The 16,531-nt window shown below is 38.5% G+C and overlaps 1 protein-coding gene across 1 annotated transcript in view; it reads right to left on the minus strand.

The window, feature by feature from the left end:
* Positions 1–16,531, minus strand: part of myo10l1 (myosin X, like 1) — a 40,263-nt gene that overhangs the window by 14,223 nt on the left and 9,509 nt on the right. Inside the window, exons 2-16 of the mRNA XM_058403374.1 lie at positions 14,678–14,776; positions 11,100–11,258; positions 9,126–9,313; positions 7,737–7,868; positions 7,471–7,595; positions 7,349–7,362; positions 7,150–7,234; positions 5,552–5,658; positions 4,476–4,605; positions 4,194–4,312; positions 3,242–3,388; positions 2,346–2,446; positions 1,401–1,467; positions 1,131–1,223; positions 944–1,012 (exon numbers count right to left, since the gene is read on the minus strand). Coding sequence (XP_058259357.1) covers positions 944–1,012; positions 1,131–1,223; positions 1,401–1,467; positions 2,346–2,446; positions 3,242–3,388; positions 4,194–4,312; positions 4,476–4,605; positions 5,552–5,658; positions 7,150–7,234; positions 7,349–7,362; positions 7,471–7,595; positions 7,737–7,868; positions 9,126–9,313; positions 11,100–11,258; positions 14,678–14,776 — 1,635 coding nt within the window. The remainder of the gene's footprint in view (positions 1–943; positions 1,013–1,130; positions 1,224–1,400; positions 1,468–2,345; positions 2,447–3,241; positions 3,389–4,193; positions 4,313–4,475; positions 4,606–5,551; positions 5,659–7,149; positions 7,235–7,348; positions 7,363–7,470; positions 7,596–7,736; positions 7,869–9,125; positions 9,314–11,099; positions 11,259–14,677; positions 14,777–16,531) is intronic.

The following is a 16,531-nucleotide window of genomic DNA, read 5'->3' on the forward strand; positions in this document are numbered from 1 at the left end:
AAGGAAAGTATCAACTACACGACAAGGAGCGGAGACCAAACACAAGCGGGTTTACACTGACCACAAAAAATCATTTGAAAGCTAAGCTTTCTGCAAAATATATTGAGTGCTGTAAGTGAGTTTCAGTTTAACTGTTCCTAAAAGACAGAGAGAGACAGAGAGAGAGAGAGACAGACAGACAGACAGAGAGGGGAGGTCATTGACAGAGAGAGACAGACACAAATAAAGAGAGACACACATAGAGAAAGAGAGAGGGACAGAGAGGGACAAAGAGAGAGAGACACAGACACACAGACAGAGAGACAGATGCGCACAGAGGAACAGAGAGACACACATAGACAGAGACACACAGAAAAAGAGAGAGAGAGACAAAGAGAGAGCAAGAGAGAGAGAGAGAGAGAGAGAGAGAGACAGACAGACAGACAAAGAGAGACAGAGAGAGACACACACACACAGAGGCAGAGAGGGAAAGAGACACATAGAGAGAGTCAGAGACACACACACACACACAGAAACATAGAGAGAGAGAGACAGACACAGAGAAACAGAGAGACACACACACACACAGAAAAGGGAGAGAGAGACACAGAGAGAGAGAGACAAATAATAGGGAGACATAAAGAAACAGAGAGAGACAGAGAGAAAGAGATACACAGAGAGAGAGAAAAGGGGGGCAGACACACAAAGAGAAAGAGACAAAGAGAGAGTCATAAAGAAACAGAGAGACAGCGTGAGACACACACAGAGAGGCAGAGAGAGAAAGAGACACACGGAGAAAGAGAGACAGAGAGAGACATAGAGATAGACACACACATAAAGGCAGAGAGGGAGATAAACAAATAGAGAGAGAAAGAGACAGAGAGAGAGAGACAGAGAGAGACATACACACAGAGGCAGAGAGTAAGAGACAGAGAGAGAGAGAAAGAGAGAGAGAGAGACTCACCTCTCCAGCGTAGTGCTTAATTCCAAACTGATGATCTGCCAGTCGAGGCTTCACGTAGTACGGGTTTGTCTGAAGTGGGGAACATCAAGCATTAAACACACACACACACACCTATCTGTTCTGGCACAGTCTGAAGCCATCTACATAGTGTGTGTGTGTGTATGTGTGTGTGTGTGGGACTCCTCACCGAGTGTCGGCTGTGCAGTTTCTCCAGCAGAGTGAAATCAGTGCCTTTAGGGAAGCGGCTCTCCTCATTAACCAGCGCCAACATGCCCAGTTTCTACAAACACATACTCGTTAATCTCCCCGTCATTTACACACACACACACACACACACGCTCTCTCGCGTGCCAAACGATCGATTAAACAGCAACCTATTTTCCCGCAGTGTTTACAGAGATCTCTCAGCTGCAGCGGGATAAAACAGAGCAACAGTTGGGATTTTTTATTCAATTACTTTTTCGATCAGATCCAGACATTCTGCGTTGTCCATCCAGTCTATGGCTTCCCAGCGAATTCCCTCCCTGCACACACACACACACACACACACACAAACACACAGGGCTTTTAGTACACGTTCACAGTCTCATACTTTAACCGTGTACACATACATTATTGGTTTCAAAAGTATTGGCACCCTCCAATAAATAAATAAATTAATTAATTAATAAAAATTAATAAAAAATAAATACATTAAAAATATATAAAGAATTATTTCTTGTACTCTAATAGTACTCTAATCAGAGTGTATAACATTACAACTTTTATTCAAAATATATTTCGTTTTAATTAATATCTAAAATAAATGAAAACAAATGGTCAGCCTTAAAAATTTATATATAATAATTGATAAATTGAGACATTTATACCTTCGGCTCCTTATAATTAATTAATTAATTAATTAATAGAGATATTTATACATTCAGACATTATACTTAAAAAATTATGTATTATAATTAATAAATTAAGATATTCTGATCCTTATAATTAATTAATCAATTAATTCAATTATTTATAATTAATCAACTAATTAAATTGGATCCTTATAATTAATTAATTAATTAATTAATTAATTAATTAATTAATTAATTAATTAATTATGAAACATTTATACAATTTTACATAATTAATTACAAGACATTTATACATTTGGGTCCTTATAATTAACTAATTAATTGAGCAATTAATTTGTTAATTTTAATAAATTGATTCATTATAAGGATATGAATGTATAAATATCTCAGTTTATCAATTATAATTTATTAATTTATGGTTTAATCCGTACTTATTGAAAGAAAGGTAACTGATGGTATAAGAGGAATAAAACACTTGCTGTCAGGTGAGGGTCTTTAACATCTGTGTGGAAGAGAGATTGAGTGTGTACAGATGTTCAGATCTTCACCTGTTGTACTCCAGCTGCTCCAGAGAGAAGATGTGTTTGTTGAAATATTCCTGCAGCTTCTCGTTAGCGTAGTTGATGTTGAACTGCTCGAAGCGATTCACCTGCAGAACACAGACGCAAGACAAGCGTCAAACACGAGGGGGTGAAATTACACCTTCCAGATTTCTGTGAGTGTGTGTGTGTGTGTGACTGTAGTATTGTGCATTACTATTGCAAGAGACTTGTTCATAAAGTGCACACCATTTTTGTGTGTGCATGTGTGTGTGTGTGTGTATGCGTGTGTGTTCGCACATGTGAGTCTGTGTGTTAGTGTGATTGCATGTATGTATGTATGTATGTATGTATGTATGTGTGTGTGTGTGTGTGCATGTGTTTCTGTACATGCTTGTATATGTGTGTGTGTAAGTATGTGTACATGTATGAGTGTGCATGTGTGTCTGTGTGTGACTGTAGTATTGTGCATTACTATTGCAAGAGACTTGTTCATAAAGTGCACACCATTTTTGTGTGTGCATGTGTGTGTGTGTGTATGCGTGTGTGTTCGCACATGTGAGTCTGTGTGTTAGTGTGATTGCATGTATGTATGTATGTATGTATGTATGTATGTATGTATGTGTGTGTGTGTGTGCATGTGTTTCTGTACATGCTTGTATATGTGTGTGTGTAAGTATGTGTACATGTATGAGTGTGCATGTGTGTCTGTGTCTGTGTGTTGTTGTGTGTGTGCGTGTGTGTGTGGGTCTGTGTGAGTGCATGTGCGTGTGTGTGTGTTCATATGCGTGTGTAGAGTGTATTTGTGTGAGTGTATGTGTGTCTTTTTGAGAGTTTGTGTGTGTGTGAGTGTATGCATGTGTGCGTGTATGTGTGTGTGTGTGTATGTGTGTGTGTGTGCTCACCGCGAAGTTCTCGAAGCCGAAGATGTCCAGGATGCCGATGGATTTGAAGTTGTCTCGTCCTTTGATCTTCTGGTTGATGCGCATGATGATCCAGGAGAAGCACTGAGAGTACAGCGCCATGGCAACCGAGTCCCGCGAATCTATCGCCTGATCATCGTGAGAACGGAGTGATGAACAAGGAGAACGTGTTATAACATCAGCGTGTCTTTATTAAGAAGTTCTTGTTATAAACACGCAGAAGTAAAATACAGAAGGTATTGGAAATAGAGTTAAAAAAATAAAATAAATAAATTAAAATTATTTATTAATAAAATTAATTTATTAAATTTATTTTTAAAATCTAAATTTAAATTTATATTTATTAAAATATATAAATTTAAATAAAAAATAAAGGAAATGAAAATAAAGATTTAAAAAAAATTACATCCTAATGACTGTTAATTAAAACAGCTTTGGACTTAAAAAAAACAAAAAAAACAACAACAATATATTCTTTTTAAAAATACAGAATAAATATTTTGAAATATTACAATGTAATAATTATGTAATAAAATATGTAGTAATATATAGATAATTAATAATTAATAATTAATAATTAATAATAATAATAATAATAATAATAATAATAATAATAATAGATATTAAAACAACACTAATATCTGATTTTGAAAATTATTTACAAGTCAAACATCATCACCAAAAAAATAATAATAAATGGTTTGACGTTATCAGATGATCAGATGTGTTATGAATGTTATAAATATTATAAATATTTTATGTTATAAATAAATGTATTAACGATATCAGATTTTTTTAATGATTTGATAATGAAATGGATAAGGAATGACACTGAGTGATTTTAATGGCCGATCCTGAGATACTGAGAGCTGATGGTTTCTCCAGACAAGTTAAGGATCTGTATTTTTCAGATGTGTGGAAATGTGTGTGTTACCTGCTCTATAGTGAGTGGCGAGCAGATCTCTTCTCCTCTCAGGATCATGGAGCGTTGAGTCAAAACCTCAGACAGCTGGAAGGAGTCCAGACCCAGGAGCTCGCTGACGTTAGTGACCACTGAGGAGAGAAAAATACAAACACAGTGATGAGGATGATTTCACTTTATAGAAAACAATAGAACTGAAAGTCGAGAAGAACAAGAGGAAGAAGAAGAAGAAGAAGAAGAAGAAGAAGAAGAATTCAGTTTGGATTTGTTGGAGTCAGTCTCTCTCGTTCGCACCCTGCTTGGTGGTGATCTGAGCGCCTCCTGCTGTCATGAACTCAATGTTGCCCAGCTGCAGGACTCCAGACAGCAGCTTGAACATGTCCCTGATCTCCTCCTCACTGAACTCCAACACCTTCAGAGCTTCCTAAAACCAGAGAGAGAGAGTGAGAGAGACAGACAGAAACAGGGAGCGAGAGAGAAAGAGGCAATGAGAGAGACAGAAAAAGAGAGAGAGAAAGAGACAGAGACAGACAGAAAAAGACACAAAAAGAGAGACAAAGAGGCAGAGAGAGAGAAAGACAGAAAGAGACACAGAAAAAGAGACAAAGAGAGAAAGACAGAAAAGAGACAGAGAGAGAAAGAAAGACAGAGAGAGAAGGAGAGAGAGGGAGAGAGATAGACACAGAAAGAGAGACAGAGAGCAAAAGAGAGAGAACAGGATCAGTGACTGTGTGTGTGTGTGTGTTGCACTGTCCTTGTTACTGTGATAGTAACTTTATCTATCGATCTTCTCTACCTTCAGTACGTATCTTTTGGGCGTGTCACCACCTACCCAGTGTGTAGCTGTGGATGTTAATCAGGAGTACGAGCGACCTTCCTCAGCACTTCTTATAGACAAGGTTTGTTTATATGAGGTTTAAGAGCTCAGTAGTGTGTTTACAGACTTCTGAGATACAAGCTCTTTAAAATAAAAGTCCTTGCTTTTCAACTGTTCGGGTCATAGAAGCAGAATAAAAATAGTATAAAAATATTAAAAATAAATATTAAATATTAAAACAATAAATAAACAAATAAATACCTGTAAAAACAAGGAGAACAAATATCTTGAAAATAAAAAATAAATTAAAATACAACACAAACTATATAACACATAGTTTATAAAAACTAATTAAAGATTGATAAATTGCACATTAAAATAAATAAATAAACAAACAAACATAGTTTTCATCACAATGTTGGGTTTCTATCAATCTGGCAACCTCATCTAAGTCTGGATCGCATTACTGCTGATATGTGCAAAATCAGAAACACAACAAGAAGGAGTTTCTCTCCGCCTGAAAAACCCCCTGAAAGTCAGACGTCCGTCTCACCATCACGCTGTCGTAGAGCTTCTTATCGTCCAGGTTGCGGTCCTTCACGCAACCCGACTGACTCAGGTAATGAAACAACTCCGGAGGTTCGGCCAGGAAATACGTTTCTGTAAGGAAAACGATGTTATGCTTATATGATATGGGATTGTACAGGTGAGTGGAAGGGAAGGTTATAATGTAAGTAATGTGTTAGTGATGTACACTATATTGCCAGAAGTTTTGGGACACCTCTCCAAATCATTGAATTCAGGTGTTGTTTTTCGGGGGTTGGGCTCGGCCCCTTAGTTCTAGTGAAACTAGAACTCTTAATGCTTTAGCTTCATACCAAGACATTTTGGACAATTTCATGCTTTGTGGGAACAGTTTGGGGATGACCCCTTCCTGTTCCACCATGACCACACACCAGTGCACACACCTATAAAGACATGGATGAGTGAGTTTGGTGTGGAGGAACTTCACAGAGTCCTGACCTCAACCCCATAGAACACCTTTGGGATGAATTAGAGCAGAGACTGTGAGCCAGACCTTCTCATCATCACAACATCAGTGCCTGACCTCACAAATACACTTGTAGTGGAATGGTCAAAAATTCCCATAAACACACTCCTAAACCTTGTGGAAAGCCTTCCCACAAGAGTTGAAGCTGTTATAGCTGTAAAGGGCGGAGCAACTCCATATTACATTCATGTGCATGTAAGGGCAGATGTCCCAAAACTTTTGGCAATATAGTGTATGTAGTAAGATGTGGAATGATGCTCAGTATTGTAGAGAAATAATTACACTAACTTCTATTTGTAATTTCTACACTTATAAAAATAATCGAGTTCTTCGGCTGTCCATTTCTTCTAGAAATTACATTTTTCTTTTGACACTTCCTCCCTAAATTTATAAATCTTTTACAGGCAAAAATATATATACAGCAATCAGGCATAACATTATGACCACTAAAAGGTGAAGTGAATAACTGATGATCTCCTCATCATGGTACCTGTTAGTGGGTGGGATATATTAGGCAGCAAGTCAACATTTTGTCCTCAAAGTTGATGTGTTAGAAGCAGGAAAAATGGACAAGCATAAGGATTTGAGCGAGTTTGACCAAGGGCCAAATTGTGATGGCTGATAGACAACTGGATCAGAGCATCTCCAAAACTGCAGGTCTTGTGGGGTGTTCCCGGTCTGCAGTGGTCAGTATCTATCAAAAGTGGTCCAAGGAAGAAACAGTGGTGAACCGGTGACAGGGTCATGGGCGGTCAAGGCTCATTGTAGCACGTTGGGAGCGAAGGCTGGCCTGTGTGATCCGATCCAACAGATGAGCTACTGTTGCTCAAACTGCTAAAGAAATTAAAGCTGGTTCTGATAGAAAGGTGTCAGAATACACAGTGCAGGACGGGTCAGGCTGTTTTGGTGGTCAAAAGCGGAACCAACACAATATTAGGCAGATGGTCATAATGTTATGCCTGATCGGTGTATATAGTTATAATAAATTATATATTTTGGTTCCTTAATCAATCAAAGCTTCTAATGAGACTGAAACTGAACTTCTTTTTATTTGTGTGTTGCTTTTGCTGTTGTTGTTGTTGTTGTTGTTGCTTATCCACCTTTCTGGCCTTGGGTTAGACCGGCCAGCAGAGCGTAGAAAATGTGATAGTTCCTCTCTCCGGGGTTCTGCCTCACCACACGGTTCTGGAACAAAAACAAGCTCAGATTATACACGATTTTCCTCCATGACATTCATACATACCCCGGCGAGGGCAGTTTAGTGGTCACTCCCCCTCGAATAAAGGACACACAAGTTACCTTTTCAAGCAAATCTGAGGAAGAAAAGTTAAGTAAAAGGTTTGTGCATGTAGTGTATATAGTATATATATATTTTGTGTAGATAGTGTGTGTGTGTGTGTGTCTGTTGATGAGTAGGATACAGTCGACGATGCAGCCTCCCTGGATGTTGCCGCTCTGACAGAAATGAAGCTGGATGAACTTCCCGAAGCGGCTGGAGTTGTTGTTGTAAACGGTTTTGGCGTTTCCGAACGCTTCCATGATCGGACTGGGGAAAGGAAAGAAAGAATTGCGTCTAAAAGATTTGACATGATTAGTAACCGCCTTTAGACCACGCTTCTAAATTCTCGACTGTGATTGGTCACGGGAGAACCCTGAGACTGTGTGTGTGTGTGTGTGATCTGGTGACCTGCTCAGGACGATGGCTTGCTCTACACAGGTGGCGGTTTTCTCCGGAGCCCCCGCTGAATTCTGGCTCATCACAGACAGAAACTGCAGCAGAAGTTTAGTGCTCTCTGTTTTACCAGCTCCGCTCTCTCCACTACAACACACACACACACACATTTATCAGAACATTTCTCAGACATTAGTCTTATTTGTCCAGAGATGTTGTTAGTGCTAATAGAAACCCGAGGCTCTTCTGGAGCAGAAGTAATGAAACTCTGCTCTCAGGCCTGGAGACTAAACAAGATTATAACACAGTAAATAGCTGTTATTAGATTTCACTTGTTGCGAGACACAACATCTGAGCCAGAACCCAACAAGGACACAATTTGGGCAATCTCAGGACTGTGATCAGTAAATACAGATTTATTACATTTCAAACTTTGTAGTTTGTACCTGTAGCAAATAAGAAGATTATTATTATTATTATTAACAGGAGTTATTATTAATTATTAAATGATGATGTATTATACCACTGTACTGCTGAATGTTCGGTGCAGAAGATGATCTATCTGCTTCTCAGGGAGTTTTTCCTTGCCACTGTTTCTCGGTAGGCAAAAATTTAAACTTATATTTAGAATTTACATTCCAGTAAATTTACATTTTAAATTCATTTTTTAATTTACATTTTTGTTCATTTAAATTTTAAATTTCTATTCTAAATTTTTATTCCTGTAAATTTAAATGTAGGTTCTAAATTTACATTTATGTAAATTTCAATGTTACATTTATATTCTAAATGTACATTTAAAAAAAATCATTTTTTATTTATATTCTAAATTTACATTCCCATAAATTTATATTTTGAATTTATATTCTACATTTACATTTCTGTAAATTTACATTTTGAATTTATTTCCTAAATTTACATTCCTGTAAATTTAAATTTTACATTTATATTATAAATGTACATACCTGTAAATTCCTTTTTTATTTCTATTCTAAATTTACATTCCTATAAATTAAAATTTTAAATTTATTTTCTAAATTTACATTCCTAATAAATTTATTTTCCAATTTTTTTTTCTATGCTAAATTTACATTCCTGTAAATTTAAATTTAATATTATATGTATTAAACTTTATAAATTTACATTCCTGTAAAGCTGCTTTGTGTTAGTGTCCATTCTTAAAACCGCTATAAAAAATAAAATGGAATTGAATCGCCTGATTATCAGCAGCTCTGACAGCAGAACTTACACAGGAACATGTTTGGTAGATGGGCCACATAAACACATCAAAACTCTGTATGCTGGATCCGAGAAGCATGCAGTGTACACGGGTCTGAATAAACCAGACAGAAATTCAGGTTCAGTCTCTGCATGCTGTCAGATTGTGTGTAAGGAACTCTGTACCTGATGAGCACACACTGGCTGTCATGTCTTTTCCAGAGGCATCGGTAGCTCTCATTGGCCACGGCAAAGATGTGAGGCGGGAGTTCGCCGAGGTGATGACGACTGTACAGATCCACCGCTGAGGGATCGTACAGGTCTGAGATCTGCTTATATGGGTTAACTGCTGCCAAGATGGAGCCGATGTTCGTCTGAGAGAGGGGGGTGGGGGGGGGGGGTGAAGAGGGAGAGAGATTGGTATAGAGAAAGAGTGGTACAGAGAGAGGTAGGAGGGGCGTAGAGAGATGAACAGAGAGAGAGAGGAAGAGAGGGAGAGAGAAAGGAAGAAAGGGAAAGAGACAGAGATTGGTATAGAGAAAGAGAGGTATAGAGAGAGGAAGAGAGAGAGAGATTGGTATAGAGAAAGAGCAGTATAGAGGGAGGGACGGAGGGAGACAGAGATGGAGAAAAAGTGAAACATTTGCAGGCTTGTAATTAATCATCCTGCTTTGTGTTGTCACTTATTCCCGTTCCTAATAAACGTTCATTTCCTGTTCAACTCCAGTGCAGGTAATTATTCATTAATGTATTAATAATAATGATGTATTAAACTCATCTCATTCATTTTTCTTATGCTGCAGCAGACTCGTGAGGGATAAGAGAACGTGTTTTCATAGATTATAGGTCATGTGACTGCAGATGGAAATATGATTTGCTGAAACGCACAGATGCTGTGTTTCCTGGAAGCCTACAAGGCACAAACTGTGGACCAGAATGAAAATAAATTTAAAAATTAAAAAAATTAATTAATTAAAAATTCTTAATCTTAAAAATGAAGGATGGTATGGATAAAGAAAACTATATAATAATTTGACGTGTAAATGTTTAACAAAACTTAAAAGCTCCCTTTAAAAAAAATAATAAATAAAATATTCGAAAATAATTTATTAAAATGACCTTCGTGAGAGAGAAAAAAAAGAGCAGCTGGTGACGGAACAGCAAATTTATTTTGAAAGATAAAATATATAAAAGTATAAATTGTGAAAATAATTGCTGTCATTAATAAACAGAGACTTGTAAACACTTCTGTAACATTTTCTGTAATATAAGTGGAATAAAACACTTTTCGCTGTTAGAGCAGCTTCAGCGTGGAAATCAACTGATTATTTTCCAAGAACAGCACATCCCTGAGTGATTTATTCCTCACACAAATCCTTCCGCCTGGAATTTTTATTATTAAACCAGCTCGGAGAGATAAAGTTGTGGAAATGGATCTGTGGCCTCTAATTAAAGCGAATTATTGGATTGAAATATGATGCCTTAAAGGAGCTGGAGATGGTTTAATAATAAAATCACGCTGAAGAAAGATGATGAAACACAAGACTCTAGAGTCAGAGCCTTTCACCAAAGAGGAAATAGTGCATTATATAAAATTGTACAAAGGATTGGACCAAGATCAGAGCCCTGAGGCATTATCGGGGGTGATTTCCTGAGTGGACACAAATATATTCCCAAAAAAAAAACCCACAACGCATCCACAGAGCTCGGCTTATCGTGTTCGAGCCGAAAAACAGAAGAATGTAAAACAAAATAAAAAGCTATGACTCAAAACACTATTGTATTTTCTTAAATATCTCTATCACATTGTCTTCATCAGTTTCCTGGTTTAGACACCAGTCAGGAAGCGCGATCAGGACAGGAAACTGTTTTAATCAGAAACCCTTTCCTTTTAGCCTCTGAGCGAGACGTTTTTTCCGGTTATTGACGCGGCTCAATGCGAAACGCAGAACCCGAACTCACTCCGGATAGACCTACAACAAGAGACAACTCCTAGAGTCTCCTGGCCTGCAACTGGACATACTTCCAGTTAGAGTAGGACAGTTTCTGTGGTGGTTGATGACTTGGGCTTTAAATTGTGCTCATTTGTTCACCATTTATTCACAAGATGTGATTAATGATACGTGCTTTAGTGTTATGCAAAAGAGCAGAGCTACTTACGTAGATGTGATCCTTCTGGTAGCGCTGGTGAAGGTTGTGCATGATAGCGGCCTCGTGGAGCTCAGCCAGCGTGGACATGTCCTCCACGCCATCAATACTGCTCTGGTGCATGGGGTACACCTTCTCCCTGGTCACCTCCGCCTGCTGCAGGTACAACACCTGGAGGGAGAGAGAGAGAAAGAGAGAGAGACGGGGGGGGGGGGTAGAGAGAGGGAGAGAGAGAGGGAGAGAGAGGGAAAGTGCGAGAGACAGAGAGAGAGAGAGAGAGAGAGAGAGAGTGGGGAAGAAATCAGTCATTTCTTCTGGAATAGACTTCCTCAGGTGAGTAGTAACTTGTGTAACCAGCCCCAAGAAACATCCACCTCAGTGCAAAAGTTTGTGCACCCTTTCTGTCTTTCTGTTACTTCATTCAGTGATAAATTATCGTGTTGATTCAATGCATTAAAAAGACAGAAAATGTATTATATAGTGAATAAAAATATTGCATTTAAACAGGATATGTATTTGCTGTGTACTAGGAATATACATAGTGTGTATTTTTCCATATATTTTTCTATATATTATAGCTATTTTTCTAGATTTTATAAGTGTTTATATATTGACTGTAAGGCAGCAAAGGAATGCAGTGAATTATTATTTACAGGAAATGCCAGGAGCAGAGTGTGTGTGTGACGCTAACAATATCCTGTTTTAAATATACTGCGTTGTAAAACCTGATTTCTGCGTCATCTTGCTCTCCATCAGTGTCTCAGTCACGTAAATCATACAAATGTGCCACCAGTAACCATAGCAACCACGGAGCAGAGCAGACCCGCAGTCCAAGAGATTTGACTTCGCAGATTTTACAGATTTTTGGAAATTAATCGGGCACTGGTGTGTGTGTGTGTGTGTGAGAGAGAGGGAGAGAGAGAGAGAGGAAACTGGAGAACCCTGAGGAAACCCAGACAGACTGTGTGTGTGTGTGTGTGTTAGGGAGTGTGTGTAAGGAGTATTGTGTGAAGTCAGTAATCTTCCCACGCTGCTCCTTTACTTTTCTCCAAACGATTTCTGCTCTGCTGCATCTACAGCCTGACCTCTCTTCACCATCTCCTCTCTAATCCCTCTCTCCTCCCCCTGCACTCCATTACTCCATCACTCAGTTACTCTTGCTCATTTGCTAATAAAAAGAAAATTGGCTGTGTTCAGGCAGACTGAGAGCACTCTGGACTGAACTGACCGCTTGATCTGAGGCCTGGAACTGAAGATATTCACTTCACTGAAACGGATAAACCTGATTAGAAACCAGCACAGGACTCCACAGACACACCAATTCACACCTTCAGAAAAGCTATTCCATCAAACAGACTGTATGTGTGTGTGTGCGTGTGTGTAGTGTGTGTGTGTGTGTGAGGAAACTGGAGAACCCTGAGGAAACCCACACAGACTGTGCTTGTGCGTGCGTGCGTGTGTGTGTGTGTGCGTGTGTGTGTGTGTGTTTATGATGTGCACTTATGCTGATGCTGCAATGGGAGAGACGTACATGCTCCACTTAGCCACACACACACACACACACACACACCTTCTATGCACAGTGATCCACTTACTCTGTCTGACATCTAAAGCCTTTCACAGAGAGAGAGAGAGAGAGAGAGACAGAGAGAGAGACAGAGAGAGAGAGAGAAAGAGAGAGACAGACAGACAGAGGTAGCCTGTAGATATGACTGACCTGCATTTCTATTTCTATACTCAGTGTTAAAGTAAGAACACACACACACACACATTATGACATGGATGCAGCATTGTCCTTGTTTTCATTATGAATGAGGTGATGAGAGGAGAGAGAGCTAGAAGCTAAGAGTAAAGTGTTCTGAGACAGAGGGAGAGCCACATGGAGAGAGATAGATAGATAGATAGATAGATAGATAGATAGATAGATAGATAGATAGATAGATAGATAGATAGATAGATAGATATATGGGCAGATAGATAGATAGATAGATAGATAGATAGATAGATAGATAGATAGATAGATAGATAGATAGATAGATAGATAGATAGATAGATCACCTAAACATAGACAGATATATAAATAGACAGACAGACAGACAGACAGACAGCTAGCTAGCTCGCTAGCTAGCTAGCTAGATAGATAGATAGATAGATAGATAGATAGATAGATAGATAGATAGATAGATAGATAGATAGATAGATAGATGGGCAGATACATAGATAGATAGATAGATAGATAGATAGATAGATAGATAGATAGATAGATAGATAGATCACCTAAACATAGACAGATATATAAATAGACAGACAGACAGACAGACAGCTAGCTAGCTCGCTAGCTAGCTAGCTAGCTAGATAGATAGATAGATAGATAGATAGATAGATAGATAGATAGATAGATAGATAGATAGACGGACGGACGGACGAATGGGCAGATAGATAGATAGATAGATAGATAGATAGATAGATAGATAGATAGATAGATAGATAGATAGATAGATCTAAAGGAAGATTGTGTTACTGAGTGTTAATACACTTCTCTAACACACACACACACACACACGATTTCAGACTCACAAGAGAACCTACTGTATGTATCTGTATGAAGAAATACCACAAATACAGAGTCAGTCCTGTGTGTAAAACATGGACGTCAGCTCCGAAAGTGCATTTAGTGAGGAGACAGGTCGCCGCCAAGGTGGAGCGTTTCCATAGCAACCATTCCCTCCTGTCTCCAGTTTATTAGGTGGGGGTTGATGGCAGTTGGTAAGAAACAGAGGGGGCTGGTGGATAAGTATGATGCTACATACAGTATATAAAGCTGTGGCTCCAAAACAGGATCATCACACACACACACACACCACCTGTTAACCCCATGGACATTCCAAATCCAGGCCTAAACCTACACACACACTCACGCTGATACAACTGGCACATTGTGCGTAAGTGCCCTCTTGTTGCTGAATCTAGGCCAGTGTTACTATTATTAGCCTGTGCCAACAACCCTGTGCCATCTACACAGCACATCAACCACATGAGTGTGTGTGTTTGTGTGTGTGTGTGTGTGTTAACAGTGTTAACAGCAAAAACACAACAAAACTGCTGAATTGATTTCATAGAAATGAAAAAAGCCTGGGTAACTACACACACACACACACATCTGGCATGACGTAATTGAATCCACAATACATTAGCAGCTCAACCTTTCAGTCATATGTCAACCATTCAAACATAAAGGGCAATGTGTGTGTGTGTGTATATAAAACACTGGGTGTGTATAAGAGGAAGGCCAAAAAAGAGAAAACAAGAGAAAAACACACAAGAGAGACAGAAAAAAATTAGTGACAGAGACACACAGGAAGATAGAGAGGGCAAGAGAGAGAGAGAGAGAGAGAGAGAGAGAGACAGACAGACAGACAGACAGACAGAGGGATAAACTAATAGACACACAGGAAGAGTGAGAGAGACAGACAGACAGACAGAGAGACAGAGGGATAAACTGAGAGACACACAGGAAGAGAGAAAAGGCGAGAGAGAGAGAGAGAGAGAGAGAGAGAGAGAGAGAAAGAGAGACAGACTAATGGTCTCACCTCTCCATAGTCAGTGGTGAGGACGATGGTCCCGTCTCCACAGGAGTTCACTGTAGATGGAAGCAGCTGCTCTTTTTCCTTCACCCACACACGCGTCCCCTGTAACACACACACCAGAAAAACACACAGCATTATACACACACACACATACACACACACACACACCCTAATAGTAGCTGTACTGTATAAAAAACCTCAGGGCCTGATCACCACACAGCCCAATATTCTGAGCCTTCAGTTTGGACTCAGTTCACACGTGAGTTACACGTTTTCTGTTTCTGTTCCCTTCTCAGACAGACTTAAAGATCAGACTTCAGATCTATACGTTTCAGAGACACTTGAGACGAGATGCACAGATCCTGCAGCTCAGCATCAACACACAACACCACCACACCACACTGCAACTCATCAACATGAGGAATATCTCAACACCACATGCAGAGCTGGACATTAGACTCATTAATAACTCATTCACTCGACTAATGATCTGTTTACCAATTAATAAAATGTTTGCGCTTTAATTTCTGAACTGAAAATCACATTTTCCTACAATCAGAAAAACCTAGCAGAAGCAATTAAAAACTCTTTTAAATGAAAAAAGTAAATTAAAAAAATTGAACCAATTTTTAAAAATAATTTTGTGAAAAAATTCATTTCTGTTCTATTTTTAAAAAAAACATAATTAATATTTAAAATATAAATAAATAAATAAATAAATAAATAAATAAATACAATTCTTTATTCATTTCTTTTCACTTCATTTCACAACAAAAAACATTTTTTAAGAAATTAAAAAATTAAAAACCCCAACAATCTACATCCTTACATCCTTAACTAGGACGCCATGTCCCAAAACCGAAAAAATAAAATAAAATAAAATAAAATAAAATAAAATAAAATAAAATAAAATAAAATAAAATAAAATAAAATAAAATAAAATAAAATAAAATATTAAGAAATGATACGTTCTCTATTTTTCAGAACCTGTTGTAAATCCAACTTTGAAAAACTTACAGACAGATGCGATAAAAAAACCCACAGACAGATGTGTCTTCTTTTAAACTGCAGCAAAGAATCAGTGGAGGAAGAGGAAAAGAAATAAAAAAGCAGAGAAGAAAAGTGTTTTTTTGGGTAACAGATTTCTGAGGTTCTTCCCACACTGCAAACAAAAGAGACCAAACTCATAAAAAACCCCTTTACTATAGACAGCTGGGGCAGGGGCAGCACACACACACACACAGACAAGCACACACACACTAGATCACGCTCAATAAATGCCATAGAAGGTTTCTAATGCATGGTGTTCCATTTTCAGTTTTCAACTTTCCTACATTACCCATAATGCTGTGCTGATACTGACACAACAGGACAAAGCTCTCACTTCACCTCTAGCTTCAGAGATCGATGCGGCAGCGCTTTAGTCCTTCAATCAGTCCAGCTCTATCACTTCCTCATCTACACACTCCAGCTTTCTTCAGTAATTTTGTCTGACGTGACAGTGACTCTGAGCTCTCAGAGATCACACATCTGCACACATCTGCAGGATAACCTATGCCCCCGATATCAATATCCTCCAGGTGATAAAAACCTGCTAGCTTAGATCAAACCAGCCTCCGTTCCACTGCCCATCGACCTCCTGACCTCAAATCAGACATCGAAGGTGTTTTTTTTACGGTTTTATTATCCAGAAGTAAACACACTTACATGCTGAAGGTGGACGCTGCAGTCAGGTTTATCATAACTAATCACTATAAAGGACAATCAGTACATAATGTGTACTTGACCACTCAAACACACCGCAGACAGACTGTAAAGTAATGACTTCAGCACACATTGTAGAAATATATGACGTGT

Source organism: Hemibagrus wyckioides, linkage group LG11, assembly GCF_019097595.1.
Source record: "Hemibagrus wyckioides isolate EC202008001 linkage group LG11, SWU_Hwy_1.0, whole genome shotgun sequence".
NCBI lineage: Eukaryota > Metazoa > Chordata > Actinopteri > Siluriformes > Bagridae > Hemibagrus > Hemibagrus wyckioides.